General features: G+C 44.3%; 1 protein-coding gene across 8 annotated transcripts in view; it reads right to left on the bottom strand.

Annotated features, from left to right (window-relative positions):
* Positions 1-17,636, bottom strand: part of LOC115166133 (IQ motif and SEC7 domain-containing protein 1) — a 189,555-nt gene that overhangs the window by 18,846 nt on the left and 153,073 nt on the right. For 6 of the 8 annotated variants that reach the window (XM_029719864.1, XM_029719855.1, XM_029719857.1 and 3 more), the window contains 5 exons: positions 5,122-5,374; positions 3,119-4,398; positions 2,312-2,473; positions 1,035-1,157; positions 184-350 (listed from right to left, as the gene is read on the bottom strand). In XM_029719864.1, coding sequence (XP_029575724.1) covers positions 184-350; positions 1,035-1,157; positions 2,312-2,473; positions 3,119-4,398; positions 5,122-5,374 — 1,985 coding nt within the window. Of the gene's footprint in view, positions 1-183; positions 351-1,034; positions 1,158-2,311; positions 2,474-3,118; positions 4,399-5,121; positions 5,375-6,194; positions 7,129-13,813; positions 14,116-17,636 lie in introns of those variants that run through there. The other 2 variants (XM_029719860.1, XM_029719858.1) reach the window with 2 other exon arrangements.

Below are 17,636 nucleotides of genomic sequence, written 5' to 3'. Positions count from 1 at the left end.
GATAGCATTGTTACAGGTGTGCAGTTAACGCGGTGAAGAAATCACATTGTGAATGTCCTACACTCACCTGATGAAGTTTTTAGTTGATTTTTATAATTCTTTATGTTCTCTTTAAATATGTAGAGGACAATGTCTCCGTTTTGTCTTCAGAAACCCCGACATCCCCCCCCCCCTCTCTCTCACCTCGGAGGTTCTTGACGAAGTCCTCCAGCTTCATCTTTCTCTCTGGCTTGACGTTGGGGCTGTACATGTCTGTGTTGAGGAGGATGATGGCGAAGGCCAGGATGAAGATGGTGTCAGGGTTCCGGAACTGTCGCACTACCGTGGGGTTACAGATACAGTAGCGTTGGCTGGAATACAAAACAACAGGAAAGGGAGATGACATCACATGTCAGAGGTGAAAAGAGGCTTTTGACATAGAGAGCCATCATTGAATGTATTTGAATATAAAACCGGATTTTGTCCACACAATGGCAACATTTGTCTTATTGACTTGCTGGTGGAAAAATTGTAAAGCAAGCATACAATGCATCACATGATGGTCAATAACTGTCAACATTGTGTGTGTACCGTGTCATCATTATTGCTGCATTGCGTGAGGAACTGTCCTATTTACTCAAGCAAAAGTAATTGAAGCACCAAGTCCCTCTACGCATTAATAAGTCATTTAGCCAACACGGTGTTGTGAGCAAAGTCAGCAGTAACTTGCATTTCCAAGACATTGGTCAACATTTGCATTACATTTGAAAATGTAACGCAAAAGAGTGAAGCACTATTAGGTCACTCGTAAGAGAGAAAACTTTATCCGAAACTAATGTGCAGTACTTTAGCGATTATAGTATTTTGGTTGATGTTGATTACGCTGTTATCATTTTAAAATGCTAATACTGACCTGTAGTATCCTCTTGGCCAAACCGGTCTACGTGAATAGCCCCTCATCCTCAGCCTACATGTGTGCTTATATGCCCCCCACCATCCTAACGAGGCTGTCTACCTAGTATATGCTTCTCTGGCCTGTCTATCGGTTGGCTCACCTGTAGGCTTCGATGAGGCGCTCCACCTTCTGGGCCTCTCCCTGGACCCGGATGTGGTTCTGGAACTTTCTCAGTGCCTCGTCCAGCTCCATTGACGAGAAATCCATCTCATCCACCACACAACTGGAACACACAAGCAACCAACCAATGAATTCCCTAACCAACAAATATGTAATTGATTTGTATAGTATTTAAAGTTGGAATCCTTAATTGAAACAATAAGAAAGCAGTCACCCCCACCTGTGTTTTGGTCAAAAACTGAGGGATGGGCCTGGAGAAATGTAACCACTCTCACATTCAAAGCGAGCGCCATGTATGCCAGGACTGACCATCCATGATATACAAATTAAACCATGTTTAGAGGCTATACAAGTGTTTGTTTACATTTACTTTGTTTACAAACAGTGTAAACATAAGCTTCAAGAATCAATGGGTATATGTCATTAATTAAGACCAAAAATTGATGTGGAAACTAAGGATTCCAGCTTTAACAGCAAGTTCAGTAAATTCCGATATGATATTAATACTTCCATATTGGTGCCCATCTCTAGTTCAAATCTACACGTGGAAAAGTGGTTATTACAAAAGTCCATCTCATTCAATACCCAGCTGAAACGTGCAGATCAGAGGGGCATTCTGCAGTTCAAGATTTGTCAAAATCTGATAGGGAACCTACATGAAGCACATTTGAGAGAGCTCAAGTGTGAGGAACAGCAGATTGTTGAGAGAAGCAAGAGTGTGGACGTTTTACTAGGCTGGCCCAAGGCCACAGATTTTTATTTATTTATTTTATTTAACTAGGCAAGTCAGTTAAGAACAAATTCTTATTTTCAATTCTTATTTTCAATGACAGCCTAGGAACAGTGGATTAACTGCCTTGTTCAGGGGCAGAACGACAGATTTGTACCTTGTCAGCTCAGGGATTTGAACTTGCAACCTTGTGGTTATTAGCCCAACGCTCTAACCACTAGGCTACCCTGCCGCCCCAGATATACATATATAGTCAACATTGTGTTGACACTATATATATAGTTCGGCCATCTTACTTTGAGATGTAGAATGTTAATGGACACAATTTTGGCACCAACTGTTCCAAGACAATTACCTCCCAGTTAGGATATAAATTAAGAGCGGTGAATGCAAAGATGGCTTGCTGAACTTGGAACAGTACATCTATTGTTCTGGCCTGGCCTACAGTATAATGCTATCTGTGCAAGGCACTGTGATCCAGACAATAACAAGTGTCACATGACCTGGCCTTAAAAATTAGTACTCACTCCAGGACGTCTCTGTTGAACTGTTTCTGACGGTTGCCCAGGAACTCTCCAATCATCTGCCTGCTCAGGCCCTTCCTCTGAAGCAGGAAGTGAGCCACACCCACAGGCGTGTCCGGGACGAACCCTCTCTCAGTCAAGTACTGGACGCCTTTCTCTGGCTTCCTGCAGACACACAAGAAAGAAGGGTTCGTGTTTATATTGAAGCAGACAGACACAATGAGACTGACACCAAAGGTGACCCTACTGAAAAAGTCTAGCATGACATCAAAATAAGGCCTTTTTGAAGCAGGTGTGTCCTTATGCGACCTATCCAGTCATTTTACAGAGCCAAGTGTGGTGTTTGATTCTGTGACTGATAGGAAGTGGCCACAATAGGAACAGGGTGTTTAATATTTAATAAGGGCACAGAAAATGGAGCGACTCTGTCTGGCTGTATGTAGTAGAAGATAAACTGATGGACTGTAAAACTGCATCTGTCTGAATTTCTCATCTACAGAATATCAGTCCTATAAAAGTAGACCTATGAGTCTACAAAGAGTTTACACGAATGCACAAATATATACCTTAGCCTATAGTCCTACCTTATACAAATTGTACGCATTTTTTCCATTTCATAGGACTTGTCTTTAACCCTGCTAATTTACTTGAATCAGACTGATTGCCTTATATTGTGTGGCCCAAATACAATTCTGATAACTGTAAATAGGTCACCTCGGTTTCTCTATAAGAACCCCTCTGCTCATTTACCCTTAATTACACCAATCAGTGGACAACCACGTTAGCACTCAGTCAGAGCTGAGCACCTACTTGTTGAAGAGGTTCAGGCCGATGCGGTAGTGCCTCTTGCGGATCACATCGTTGCTGAAGACGGGCGAGTCCCAGCTGTTGCGTGTCTCTTTGTGGTATGTCTGCTTGCAGAGTGTCTGCTCCCTCAGGCTGTCCCTGGACGACTCAGAGCTGCAATTGATGGTGTCATTGGAGTTAGACGTGCTGTTGATGCTGTCGTTATCCCCGTCCGAGAAGTCAGACTCAGACTTGCTCTGCCGATTGGCAGAGCCGTTGATGGCCAGGTGGCTTTCCAGCGCCCGGTGGCGGAGGGGCGCCTTGTCGTCCCTGGAGGGCGCCCGCGGGGGTGGGCCATGAGAGATGTGTTTGGGGCTAGCCTTGGAGGACGCCACGATGTGGCTGCCCCCGTGAGGCTCGTAGACGGGCGGCCGTTTGACGGAGCTGCGGTCAGAGCGGTCACTGTGTTCGGCGGAGCTGTCGCTGGGCGGCTCGATGGTCAGCAGGGGGAGGTGGTCCACCCTGAGCCGCTGCTCCTGGCACTCCAGGGAAGGGGTGCTGCGGCAGCTGGTGTCTGTGTCACGCCCCTCATCTTTGGTGTCCAGGGGCCAGTACTCCTGGGAGGAGTTGGCTGAGTGCAGGCGTAGGTCTGACTCAATGCTGGAGGGCTGGTCACCTGACCCCCGCGATAGCCCCATAGAGGGAGACAGTTCCTCCTCATCAATAAACAGAGTCACGTCGCTGTAGGACGCCATCATGTCCTCTCGCATGTGTCCCGCCACCCCGCGGTGAGGCTTCACCTGATAGGCCACCTCCCTCTCTACCTCGGGGCAGCCCATGGCCTCAGGGTCAAGACCCTCGTCGCCCTGCAGGCTGCGGCAGTTCAAGGCGTCATCAATGGACTCGGCCAGAGACTTCACCTGCCTGGAGAAGGCGTCCTCCAACTCCGTGATGGCGTCCGTCAGGTCGTTCTGGGAAGCCGGGTGAGACGCCATGTTGGCCTGGTGGTGGACCTCCATGTCCCCGCACTCGGACTGTACCAAGGCCAGGGGGGTGCCGTCATCTGTCAGGGACACCTGTTTCCCCTCAAAGTAGGAGCTGTGGACTTTCTCAGGGCCCTCGAAGGAGAACTGCATCCTCATGTTGGACAGAACGATGCGTCGGGACATGCGGTTCTCAGACATAGAACTCCTGAGACGCTCAAAGTTTTTGTTCATCTGGTACTGGCGGAAGGCTGTCTGGATGGTGCGGGCCGCATGCCGGGTTATGAAGCGTCCTCCATATTTACGCTCCAGCATCTCCACCTGACGGACAGAGGAGAACGGATTATCACAACTTCTTGATTATAGGATAATGATTATATTTTACAAATGATGAACAAAGGTCAAACACTTGTGGGACTGACTTGATCTTTCCAGGGAAAGATGGCTATAATTTCTTAGTAATACAAATTTCAAGGACATTTTTTACGAGCAGGGATGAGCAGAAAACCTGTAGCAAAGCAATGCCATAGTTTTCTTTTCTTCTCAAAGGGATCTGTAGATGTTAGTGTGTGTAGTGTGGTCATTGACATAGAGGTCAATAAGGGAAATGTTATTTTGTCTAAAAAATAAAGGGAGTTTTAGTGAGACCAAGGTCCCTTTTGCAAGGAATCCCTGTATCTTACAATTACACAACAAATTACACAGAAAATATAAAAAAACACAATCATGAAAAACATTCCTCAGCAAAGAGGTCCTCAATCAACACTGAGTTGTCCGAAAGGCACCAATACATCCATTTGTAGGGAACTCAAAAGATAGTTTCTTTGCACTCCATGTATGGAACAAAAAGCTGTTTTCCCTAAGTCTGTAGTAACAGACAGAATTTCTGTTACTACAGAAAGTTCGCCATCCTTGTGATCTGGTTTGGTAACTCAAATTTTATGGGTAAGTAAAGACGTCAGGTAATGTGGGAGTTTTTGCAAAATGGCTTCATAAGTCTATATAGGACATATATAGGGTGGGTCTGAAACAGTGATACCCTACCTGTTTGTCCTGGAGGTCAGCGGAGAGCTCATAGCCCTCGGAGAGCGAGCGGGAGCGTTTGATGGCCTCCTCCTCGGCCTGCTTGCGAAGGATGGACTGCGAGTGCTGGAGCTTGGGCCTGCGGGGGGGCCGCTGGGGGCCCGGCTGCACGCCGTGGCCGTAGAGGGGGCCCTCGAAGCGGTCCGGGCTTATCACTGGGCCCCTGTAGCTTGCTCCACCGTCACTCTCACTGGGCCGCGCATCCCCCTCCACACTGCAATGACACAGAGAAAGAGATACACAGCTAGTCTACTGCAATGACACAGCAAGAAATACAGTTAGTATTTCAACACCATCAACACTGCAATGATACAGAGAAAAAAAGTCACTCAAAGCTTTCATTGCCTGTGCTCTTCCACTGCTCTCTCAATAGTCATCCCATACTGACACTCATTGAGTAGGCATCTCATCCATTACTACACTAGAACCTATTAAGTACAGTAATCACCACCAACATTGACCATTCAGTAGTGTTTTGGCACTGTCATTCTTTCATAGTGTGTATATTACTTTAAACACTGTGCCGCGGAATAAGTTCAGGAAATGTCTACGAATCAAGTAACCACGGCATGAATTCCGCCTAAGCTGTGGATGTCTAAATGAAAACAGCCAAAGGAAACAGTGAGGGTTGAAGTCCGTGTTCCTGTGTGTTTAGAAACTTCACTAAAGAGTCAATAGTTGGTGGTAGAGCAGCATTCAGCAATAACACGACTCACACGAGTAAATACTGCAGTCATTTCTCAGAAGTGCTGATACTATCTTTCCTAGACACAGCCTACATCAGCTTCTCAACACTGCGCTGATTAAAAGTGCATGTAAGTGGGTCTGCCTTGATTACTATTTATGACTGTAACAGCCCTATTCATTTTCTAACATGTCACCAACCCAATCTCTATGAATAAATTCAACACAGTCAGGATATTGATAAGGATGTAATCACACGGCAGTAAGAACCAAGTAGAGCATTAACAAAACTAACCAGAGCAACCCAACCCTTCAACCCAGCATATAGTCAAACAGGAGAGGGTACTCACTCACTCTTACGTTCAACAGTGGGAGAAGACTGCTTCCTCACACGCAGAGACATCCTGTTCTCGATGAACTGCCAACTCTTCCTCCATGCCTTGTCCACCATGTTGAAGATTTGAGTACACACTCACAGCAGCTCCTCCAGGAAACTCAGTCTGCACCAGGCAGTTCAAAGTTCAACCAGTGACCAATGACAGTTACATCATGTTTGGCATATAGGAGCCTCACTTCTACTAAAGTGAGTCCAATATATATTCCAAAGTCCAGTTGGAGCGCACGGTGACAAGGTAAATATATCAAACGTTAACAATAATTTGGAACCGAATTAAACTAAAAACGATTCAATGAGTCAACGTGGGAGTGTGTATAGGAGGCTTCACAATCTCCTGTCTTAACTCTTGTCATGGGAGCTTTCACTTTAACACAAAATGTGTTGTGGTTTGAATAGTGACTTCACCTGTTAGTGTACACCTGACACACCCCTTGTTTCTTAGGTACATAAAACTACTGCCCTCCTCATACAGGAGACTGCCAACTACAGAGTTATAGCCAGGAGGATTTGTTTCTGGATGTACACTACAAATAAGGAAATTCATCTTCAAGTTGCAATACAAACTACAGCCAGTGTGGCTTTTAGCAATGCCTTTTCCAATTTCCATTATATGCTAAATGAGAAATAGGGATACTGTACAAATGCTTATAGAAATTGATATTCAGACTATTTGACTCATCTTACACCACACCCAAAAGTACCAAACAAGGTTGATTCTCTATAACAAGTGACCTACAAACAGATGTCAGAGTCACAGCTGACGACAGTGTCAATCCCCTGACCATGACCACAGTGTATTTCCAGCCTTATAGTGGGACGTCATGACTTTTAAAGTCTAACCACAGTAACTGTATTGAATATTCACGACACACCCTTCTGCATCCCAAATATATACTGACGCCATGTTTACACCCACAGTAAAGGTTTAGTAGGCCCTCCAACTGCCTGATTAAAATGTAGGGGCCTTCTGACTGATAGATGGGCACTAGCACTACTAACGTATGCATACGACAGCTAAGGAGTCACAGGGGTTAACACATGAGAGGCATCGAGGAAACGGCCAAAGCCACTCCAGCTTCAATGCAGCTCAATCAGTTTAAAACTTCTGTGAAAGGGACACATGCTTTGTGAGGCCTTTGTATTCGTTTTAGACATTCAACTGCCTCTCACCCAAACAGCGGAGTGTGATTTCTGTAAACATGTTGGTGGGCGTGGCGCTACAGCAGACAGCCAGGCTGCCACCTGGGACGTGGAGGAATTAGCTGAATACAGACACAGAATAGTGAACTACTGCAAAAACTAGGGTCCTGCAGTGAAATTGAAAGTGACGGTTATGTATGTATTAGGGCTGTCCCCCCCCGACCAAGAGTCGCCCTGTTCTTTTGACCAATCGATTGGTCGAAATGTTTAAACGTATTGTTTTATAAGAAAACCCGATGGTCACACTGTGTTAAAAAAAATGACAGTGAGTGCCTGTGTGAGAGCATTGTCTCGCTCTCTTCACTACTGCAGCGAAAAGGCACCACAGCACAGCAAGTGTTTATTGTGCTGTCCGTGCTGAAGCTGCAACATCAATTTAGCCATTTCTTTTTTACTTGTTTCTGACTGAAAAGTTCTGTTACCGAAATCACTCATTTGTTTAGGAAAAACATTCCTTATTCCCTCAACCCTTGCTCTCTTTACGTGAAACATCTAAGCATCGCATGCACGTGATCAGTAGGGCCTGACCTATAGCTGATCATAATCACATCGATAAATTGGTTATAACAAACTCCAAACACAGTAACAAGTGACAGCAAAATGGATGCAGAGGAAGTGAAAAATAAACTTGAAACGGGCGTATGTTTACTGGTTGCTCAGGAGGGAAAGGGGGAGTCAGATCTGCGGAAGACATTTGACTTAGTTGTGAAAGCTACTGGAGATCAAGAAAAAGGAGGGCATAGGAGCAAGCGTTGCGTGAGTATTGTGTGCCAAATAGTTGCTGTTAGATTACAATTTTTTTTTTCTGACCATTTGGAAGTGTAAACACTAAGTAAGTGGAGCAGAGAGTCTGTTCTAACTGAAAAGATGATATATAAAGCCTTTATTACAGCAGACTAAAAACAGTTGCAAAACAAATGCTTGATTGCATTTCAAAGCATTAAGGTCTGGTATGCTGTGTGATGGCATGAACGAATGAATGATTGATACAGTAGCCTATATATTGAAATATAGGCCTAAGTCAGTTACAGTATAAAGACTAAACAGGATGCGCTCTTAGGCCTACAGCTCCATGGTGGTTATACAAGGCTGCTATACAAAGCCTACTAATGATGACATTAGTTATTATTATAATGATGACCATAATAATAATTGTAATAACAAAAAGAAGGAGATCAAGAAAAAGGAGGGTATAGGAGCTACAGCTGCGTGCATATTATGTGTGACAAACAAGTTCTGTTAGATTACAATATTATTTTTCTGCCTGTTTGGAACAGTGTAAAAAACACTAAATAAATTATAAGTAATACCAGTCCGTTGTCATGAAAACAATGTGTAAAGCCTTCATTACAGCATAGCAAAGATAAAAAAACAGCCGAATCTGGGAAATTGCTTTATCTGCCATTTTGCCATTGCATGAGGCTTGGTGCTCACGGAATCAGTAGGCAATTAAACAAACACTCAAACAGTCAACAGAAACAAGATCCGTCTTATTTCTGTAAATATATATGGATGATTTATAAAGTCAGGCACATTTAACAGTTAGGCTATTGATTATAGACCTAATAAAGTTTCTCTTAAATTTTCTTAGACAATTAGGCTAAGGCAAGGGCTGTTTCCTCGTTCCTGCTGCTGCCTCCCACGCATTGATTCAATCCCAATATTCTGGTTAACTTTGCTATTGTGCACATAGCAACATAGGGAAAGGCACCAATTCTACAGCCCACTGAATATTATGTTTCAGAATCGTATTTAACACGGGAGAAAGCGCATTTGTTATAAAATAATATTAGATTCATTAGTGTTGCACAATTATTTCGACATAATATAACCATATATAATTTCAGTATAACATTTTACAGTGATGGACTGTGGCATCCCATCCCCGTGGCCTCCGCAATGGATTAGTCCACTGAGACAGGCGTGTTGTGCACCATGAAAAAACAAAATTTCCTCAACTAAAGAAATCTCAGTTGATCAACAGCCTATCGACCATACAATTGACCCGTTGACTAAATGGGGTCAGCCATAGTATGTATCATGTTGTTATATGTTGTCTGCATTTACAATTTACGCCCAGCAAAAATAAATTGTCCCTCGGGGGATAAATAGGCTACACCTTATCAAGTTGAACTGAATGTTGTGAGTCTGTCATGGCAAACTGTGTGACGATGCATCCTTCCCTGGAGTGAGAGGCAAGCGCACCTAGCATGCTGCCACAGTACCACCAGAGACCAGCAATAACAAGGCTTTATATTCATTTCAGGGGAATATTGGAAGTGGTGGTTTATTTGGCATAACAGACTACACCAAACCGAATAAACATAGCTTTTACATCTAAATTGCTTGCTGTTTGGGGTTTTAGGGTGGGTTTCTGTATAAGCACTTTGTGACAGCTGCTGACGTAGAAAGGGCTTCATAAATACATTTAATCATAAAGTCCCTGAACTGTGCTATAGTGAACCTCTTGCTGTATGATGTTGGCTGTTTTTCACATAAACAAAGACTTATTTTTCCTGATCCTGTGTGAAATAAGCTTTCCTACAGAGATTTAGAACCTGTTTTCTTTAAGCTAGTGTAAGAGCTTTCGGGGGTTTGTTCTTCATTGTGTCAGGCCATGTAAGATAGTAGCTAAGTGGACATGGTTGCTTTATAGTGCACGATTCCCTCTCCTCTACTGCGCTGGCCCTTTCCATGGAATACTGAAGTCACTCACCAGCATTCTTTACCTCACCCTCTCCTTCTCCACTTCTCCAGCTCCATCCATCACCCATTCTCCCTCTGCTTTTATTCTCCCACTTCAGCCACCAAAATGGTGTAATGTAAGTAAGAAGAGAAAGAAGGCGAGAGAAAGAGACTCCAAGTGATGTCCTGCTGTTCTCTTCTGTCAGGTCAGTTGTTCATGACGGCAGGAAAAGAAAACGGAAGGAAGAAACAGCAGTGTATTAGTGAGCAGATGTTTCATTTTGCAGTGAAGGGTGAAAAGAAGTGAGAGAGAGGAGGAGAGGATGGCAGGGCTTCAGATGACGTCGCTCCAGGGGAGAGCTTAAGAACGACACATCTACAGACTCCACTTGGTTATTTGAGTTATGACTACAAATCCACTGTCCTTCTCAGCCAATCAGATACAATGGGGATTAACAAAGCACCAAAAAGAAAGGTAAAGAAAGGTAATGAATAAAGTAATATAAGAAACACCTCCCCCCAAAAAAGAGATTCAAATTGCTTTCCCCATCACTTTAAAGAAAGTTTGACTTGTCTTTTATTATATTAGCAAACTAGAAGCAGCAATGGTGGTCTAAGATCCTCCTGCCAGACCTAAAGCCGCCTAGCTCTCTGCCTGGTCTGGAAGGACTGGAGGAGTGCGTCAACTCAGCTGGTAGGGATTTTCAGTTGGGGGCCTAGAGGTGGGTCTTCCCTCTCTCCCTCCCCTCCTGGTAAACATGCATAGGTTTCAGCGTATTCCATCACACAGTCCAGAGGGAGAAAAATTCCCGCCACACTGGAAAAGAGGAGTCACACCCGCGGAGGTTCTGGGAATAGCAGACTGTTATTATGTGCAGGTTGGAGTTTTTGGCGCAAGAGGAGTTCCAGTGTAGCACATACCTTTTCAACACAATAGATTCCCATTCAAAACCCTATTTTCCCTAACCCTAACCCTAAACCTAACTTTAACCACAAAATCTAACCTTAAACTTGAACCCCTAATCCAAATTCTAACCTTAAACCCCCTACAAATAGCCTTGTGGGGAGACCCCTCTGGGGACTAACAAAGTGTCTCCAGTTGGTAAAATGTTTGTTAGTTTACTACTCTTGTATAGTTAAACACGTCCACACACACACACACACACACACACACACCTTATTCCTTCACTCATGTGTGACAGTCTGTGTTTTCTCATCAACTGTGAAATATGTTTAGGTTGCTGTATGGCAGAATGTCACTCCCTTTCTCATTTAGCCTTTGGTACTCTAAAAGAAACAATGAGGGAAAAAAATCTCACCATAAGTCAGTTGAATCAATTATTAACTTAATGTGGCATTACAGTCCCTAACCCACACCCATCACCCTAACCCTGACACCACAAGGAGTGAGTCCTCTCCAGTAGACCACCAGCACGTTCTCCAAACACAAAAAACCCCAGATGTTTTCTCTCTCTACCGCCAGCCAGTAACTCAGAGAGCTCATAAATACAAATGCAAACAGTGGACGACAAAGACGCAGATGTGTAGGAATGTTTCGGAGGTCAAAGTTCAAGCAGACAACACAGCAACCATCTAACGTAGTGCAAGCGCAGTGTTAGAAAAAAAAACAATGCTGTCTGAACAACACTCCGATACATTACTCCTTTCAGGTCCAAGAATCATGTTAGTGGGGATCTTTTTAAATAACTCACAAAGGAGAGCTAGTACACAGAACCAGATTGGAATTTACAGTGTAGTACAGCTGGAAACTAGCTAGCTGTGCCGGCCAAGTTAACTGTGCCGGCCAAGTTAAGGATCATTAGGAGAGTTTCCGCTAGACGTTATGTAGTCGACATCATCACAGTCGTGATTACAAACTACTGATATTTTGACTTCTCAATTTGAACTGTTAACTAATTCAGTTCCAGTGGTTGTGCTAGCAGGAACGTTGGCACAGTCTCAGGAGTAAGGAATGACTGTCTAGACAGAACACCAGTACCACGTAGTCTCTGGGACAAACGGTCTCATCTGGTCTGCAGAAACATTGATACCCACCACAATTCTGTCGCAAAGCCATTGTCTAGGAATGAATCATGCTTCTACTGTAAATAGTTTTAGCCTGGAATCATCACTGTGGAGCTTACTGTATGTCTAGGCCTCACACTGTCAATTTAACCTATATCTAGCTCCACAAAGGTCAGATGAAATGTCGGTCTGAGCCACTGTTATTAATGGCTATGACAGGTTCAATGCAGTCATCCCTAACCATCCACAAATGTACAGCACAGAGATGCTAATACTACTGTGAGGAAAAAAATTGAATCCAATTGTATTCGTCACCTACACAGTTTACAGCAGGTATAAAAGGTGCAGCAAAACACTTGTGTTAGCTCCCTCAACGTTGAGGTAAAATAACCCAAATCAATAAAAAAAAATTGTCAAATAAATGAGAAGTACCTTCCCTAGCGATGGTCACCCATGTCCATCAGTGTTGCCAACCCACCTCTGCTAAATAGGCACTTGGTATTAACGTCATGAGGTGCTATTATACAAATGATTGTGTACAGGCACATAAGGTGGTACAATCATATATACTAGTCATGCGAGCCCCATTCATTCATCATCGTGAAGCATTTTCTTTCTTGTCTATGCATTACTTTCCATTGTAAGTGAATAAGTCCAGCGTTCCGCATCAACGACTCTCGCCTGATTGATTTACTGATTATGGGGTTGATTAATGAAGCATATTATTCATATTATTAAGAAATCCACTCTGTATTAAATCAACAGTCAGATATTAAACAGGCACAGCAGGAATGCAGTAAAAATAAAAAAAAACGAGAGACCCTTTTTGAAAGAGTGTCGACTTGGCTCGCCGGTGGCGTGTCATCCACAGAAAACTCACTCAGTCACTATGGAAGTCAAACACAAAGCACTGCCCATATAGGCTGCTACAGTCCAGTCCTCACCCCCACCAACACACAGGCCCAGTCAGACCTGGTGCTGGCTGGCTTCTGTCTGAACCTGAGCCTGACAGTTCTCATGTGTCTCTCTAGTGGCGATGCTAACAGCCAGGCTGTCATTCTCTCAGTAATGAATAATTAAATGAGCCGCCGCGCCACACTCAGCACCTGCCCTTGACGATCCAGCCAATAGAGAACAGCACTGGAATGGTCCTCAACACATGAGGATGGGCAGACACAGTGCACATACATGTCAGTTACACTGGCGCTATACTGTAGCAGTATTGTCGTAACACATTCAGTAAAGTTATTATCTATTCAGGTATGCAAAGACGCCAAGTGAGAGCGGTCTATTTTGATAAAAGAAGAGCAGATATCAAAACGGCATACCCCGACATCATCTGCATGCAATTCCATTAAGTGGGAGCACAGAATTCATTAGCGTGACCCTGCTATCACTACTGTAAGATATCTACCTTGGCTCATGTAATGTGGATATGCTATGCACGTCACCAGAATAGCACTCTGTTCAGCATGTCATACACATATCAGAGCGTGCATACAGAGATTGTTGTACACACACAAGCACGCAGACACACGAAAACACATTTCTGTTTATGAAACATTTTCCCCTATCGCAAGTCATGATAACCTTACCCAATGACAAAGTGTACAGACGAACAGCTCAGACAGTACACCCACCCACCATACCACCCTGCCTTACCAGCTGTCCAGCTCCAGCTCCAGTAAGGACTGGGTCTTCTCGGAGTTACAGTGCAAACACCACATGTTGGCTAGCAGTCGCAAGACGAGGCATTACCAGCCCACTCTACCAGTCCCCATTACTGCCTACGGATCCCTCTCAGATGGACACAGTCCCATCGCTTAGCTCTCTGGGTGTAGCTTCACGTTAGCAGCAAATATTCCCATTGCTTGGCCTTCTCAAGACAGCTCCCTATGGATGTATGGCAGGCAGGTGGCTAGCAGGGACTGCTAAGTGGCAGTCAGTATAGCCACTGATGGAGCTCTCTCTCTCTCTCTCTCTCTCTCTCTCTCTCTCTCTCTGTCTCCCCCTCTACCTCTCTCTCCCTCCCTGTGTGGGCTGTTTTCACTGGCCTGTTAGCAGTATGGAGGGGGGCGGGAGCAGGGAAGGGGGTGTGCTCTGTAGCTAGGCAGAGGAAAGGGGATGGAATTCCTCCAGCAGCACGCTAATGGCATAAGGGGAGAATACAAATTACCCTGGGACCAAGGAGGATAGAAGAAGTCATTCAGTCATGCTATCTGAGTAAAAAAAAAAACATGAAAGAGGCTGGGATGGAGGGAGAGAGAGAGGATGGGCAAATAGGGGGAAAGAGCAAGAGGCAGAGAGAGGAGGGCTGAAGTAGGGAGAGATGGTAGAGATAAAGGGAGAGAGATGGTAGAGAGAGAGAAGTGAATGAAGTTAGTCCATGGTCAGCCCAGTGGAGGAATGTAAGTGGGAAGAGAGGAGCTGGCCGACGCAGAGAGAGCAAGCAGTGGAAGCACCTCTATTAATAGAGCCTTTCAGGGTCCTGCAGAATGTTGGGATATATACAACAAGAGGAAAAAGAGGGAGAGAGGGCTTTCTAAGTGTGAATTTAGCAGCCCTCCTCTCTCTATACATCCCTAATGCAATCCTAACTGCAATCCCATAGGACATAAGAGCTAGTGTACAGTCCCCTAGCCTTTCTGTATCTATACCCCTCTCTATTTCTCTATTTTTGTCTTCAACCCTCTCTCATCCCCTATTCTTTTCATCTTCCTGCTTTAAGATGTCTCTTCGGCATTCTTTGTAATGTCTGTATTCAGTTCTCTCATGCTCTATCATGGATGGAAGATAATGGAGCAGCACATAGAATGTCTCCCATTGCACCATAATGGCTTAGTTAACCAAGTGTGTCAGTCAGACATGAGCTGCAGTAATACATTACCTGCTCGAGGTGCTGTGCTCTCTAGGCTCTTTAGGATTGACAGGACAGGGCCAGAGAACAATTACCCCTCTGAGAGAACGGGTTGGGGCACATGGGGGGACTAGGCCAAACTGCCCCCCCAGTCAGGGATATTTTGGGGGGGATAATGACAACAGGTACCAGAAAAATAGGAAGAATGGTTCCCAGATGGGTCAGGTTTACAATCTCTGGCGCGCTTGTCTCAGGAGGAAGGTGGTGATGTCCTCTAATTACAAGCCTGGACCCTGGGCCTCCCCGTGGAGAACATTTTTGCTTCCTTTGACCCCTTTTCCCATCTGGGACATCAAACAGAAGATTGAGAGAGAGACACAGAGAGGGATGGAGTCAGAGACCAACAGACAGAGAGAAATAGAAGGAAAATATTTTACCGTGTGTCTGTGAGCTGAGCTGAGCTGAGCGTCGGGTGCGGAAGATAAAGGTTATAGAGAGAGCAGACGGCTGTGCCGCTGCGGCAGGAGGAAGGCAGACCGACTAAGAATCTATTTCAGATGGAGATGACTGAGACCCAGACCCTAGTGCTGCTGTACAGTTGTCGACACATTGTACAGCAGCAGAGACACGACTAGACTTACAGGAATCACCTGTCACGCAGTCTTTCCACTGCTTAGAAATCCCGTTTAGTTCCGACCGACAGTAAACAAAACACCCACACCAAGGAGAAAAACGGTTTCAAAAACCCACAACATCTTAAAACGTCCTTCAATCAAACTTAAAGGCTCATTATTTTGTAATTCAGATGCGTTAGGAAACCTGAGGGGAGAGCATCTAAGCGTTCACCAGCCATTTCCAATGAGTCCTGATGAGTCCTGAATATTATCAAAGCGCCGTGGGCTGCGGCGGCAGTCAAAACTTTGTTGTTTCATCACAAGGGATGAATAAATAAACTCTATCCCTGCTGACATTTGTTTCGAAACAAGACGTGAATAGATATGAGTGGAGGATTTCATTACAGTCTGGTACAGTGTTGAGATGGGCAGCTGCATAATCAAAGGGCACTTCGATTCGTTAGCAATGATTACAAGGTCTGGAGAATATCACTTTTCTTATGGTCGATTAACATTTTGGAGTTTTACATGCAAGTACAGGCATATAATGCAAGTACAGGCTAATTTTATCTGTGTAAGGAAGACGTACTGTTTGAAGAAAAGCTTGTGATGTCTGTCTACAAGTAATCTGGAGATCAGGATTTTCTCAGTATTTGGCTAGAGATCAAAAATCGATTCTTGGACCTCTATTATTTCTAGTTTAGATTAATGCATTAAAAAAATCCTGTTTTCTGATGACAAGTGTATTTTCCCCCACAGCAATCTTATCTCACTAAATACACTAAGCCAAACACACATCCTAGCACCGTTAAACTTGGGTACAAGAAAAGTCTTGATTTTTAAACACTGAACACACCCTCTGTATCTACATCCTCCATCTCGCTCTCACTCGCTCTCGTTCTCTCTGTATACAGTATGTGTGGAAAACCTTCTATATCCCCTCTGCCCTATCCAAGCGTCTGCATGGCTCTTTCCATGGGAATGATGTCATGGTTGGGAATTCCAACAGGAGGCCCTTTCTTTGCTCATAAAAACCCCTATTTTCCCCAACTCACTGCACATGGCCTCCCTGCATTTCAGCTCATACTCCATCACCCTCTCCTGTCCCCTTTTCCCTGCCTCTCCTGGCCTTGGCAAGAGCCATAGTAGATCGGGGACATCTCCACTGCATGGCATATAATTTTTAGCTTCACAGATCATTTCCATATTTCAGTCGAGCAAGAAAAGCACTTCATGAAGAATATTGAGTTATGTAAGTCTTACATTCAGAAAAGGAAACGAAAATATGAATGAAAATGGAAAACGGGCATCTGCTACAGTACTGCAGATTCCTAAGACCTCAAGTGTTTTTCCATTGAAGCGATAGCTAGTTTCCTGGAGACCCACTCAAAATAGTTTTTTTATTGTATATGAAAGAGTTGTGCTGTGCAACGCAGTCTACATGATGTCATGCACCATTTATCATATCTGCTTTTGCAAGCCAAAGCCGGTAAGCGCTGCACCAGAAATGGAAAAGAAAACGAAAAGTCGGGCTCTCGGCCCTGTCTGGAAGCAATTAGCTTGGCGATGTCATTGTTTGATACTGCAGCGGTTTAACAGAGAAGTAGGGGGCCGGGATATTTGGAGTGAATAGTAAGCAACTCGTTAAAAGTAAAAACGAACACAGTTTTCCCGTTAACTCTTGGGGGGGTGGGGGTTCCTGTGTCTAACAGGGAGCTGGGAAACAAATGTATAAATGGGCTGGACTGACAGTAATGAAAGGATATGAGGTGTTGCTCATCATATCAAATTCTGGCTGGCAGCAAAGCTGGAACAGATGTGTTGCCTCTGGGATCCTCAAGGAACCATCCAAGATCATCAGACATCAACTAGTGATGTCTGAAGGTCTTAAGAACGTGTCTCTACATCCATTAGTAATGCCTGAGCTCTCTAAGTTTAGATTAGGGGGAATTTGTCTGTCATGTTGTAATAGCACCAAAGAATGGAGACAGTATACTGTATACGCGAAAGTAAG

This window comes from Salmo trutta, chromosome 28 (assembly GCF_901001165.1).
Source record: "Salmo trutta chromosome 28, fSalTru1.1, whole genome shotgun sequence".
NCBI classification, from domain to species: domain Eukaryota; kingdom Metazoa; phylum Chordata; class Actinopteri; order Salmoniformes; family Salmonidae; genus Salmo; species Salmo trutta.
This window is presented reverse-complemented; position numbering and strand designations above follow the sequence as displayed.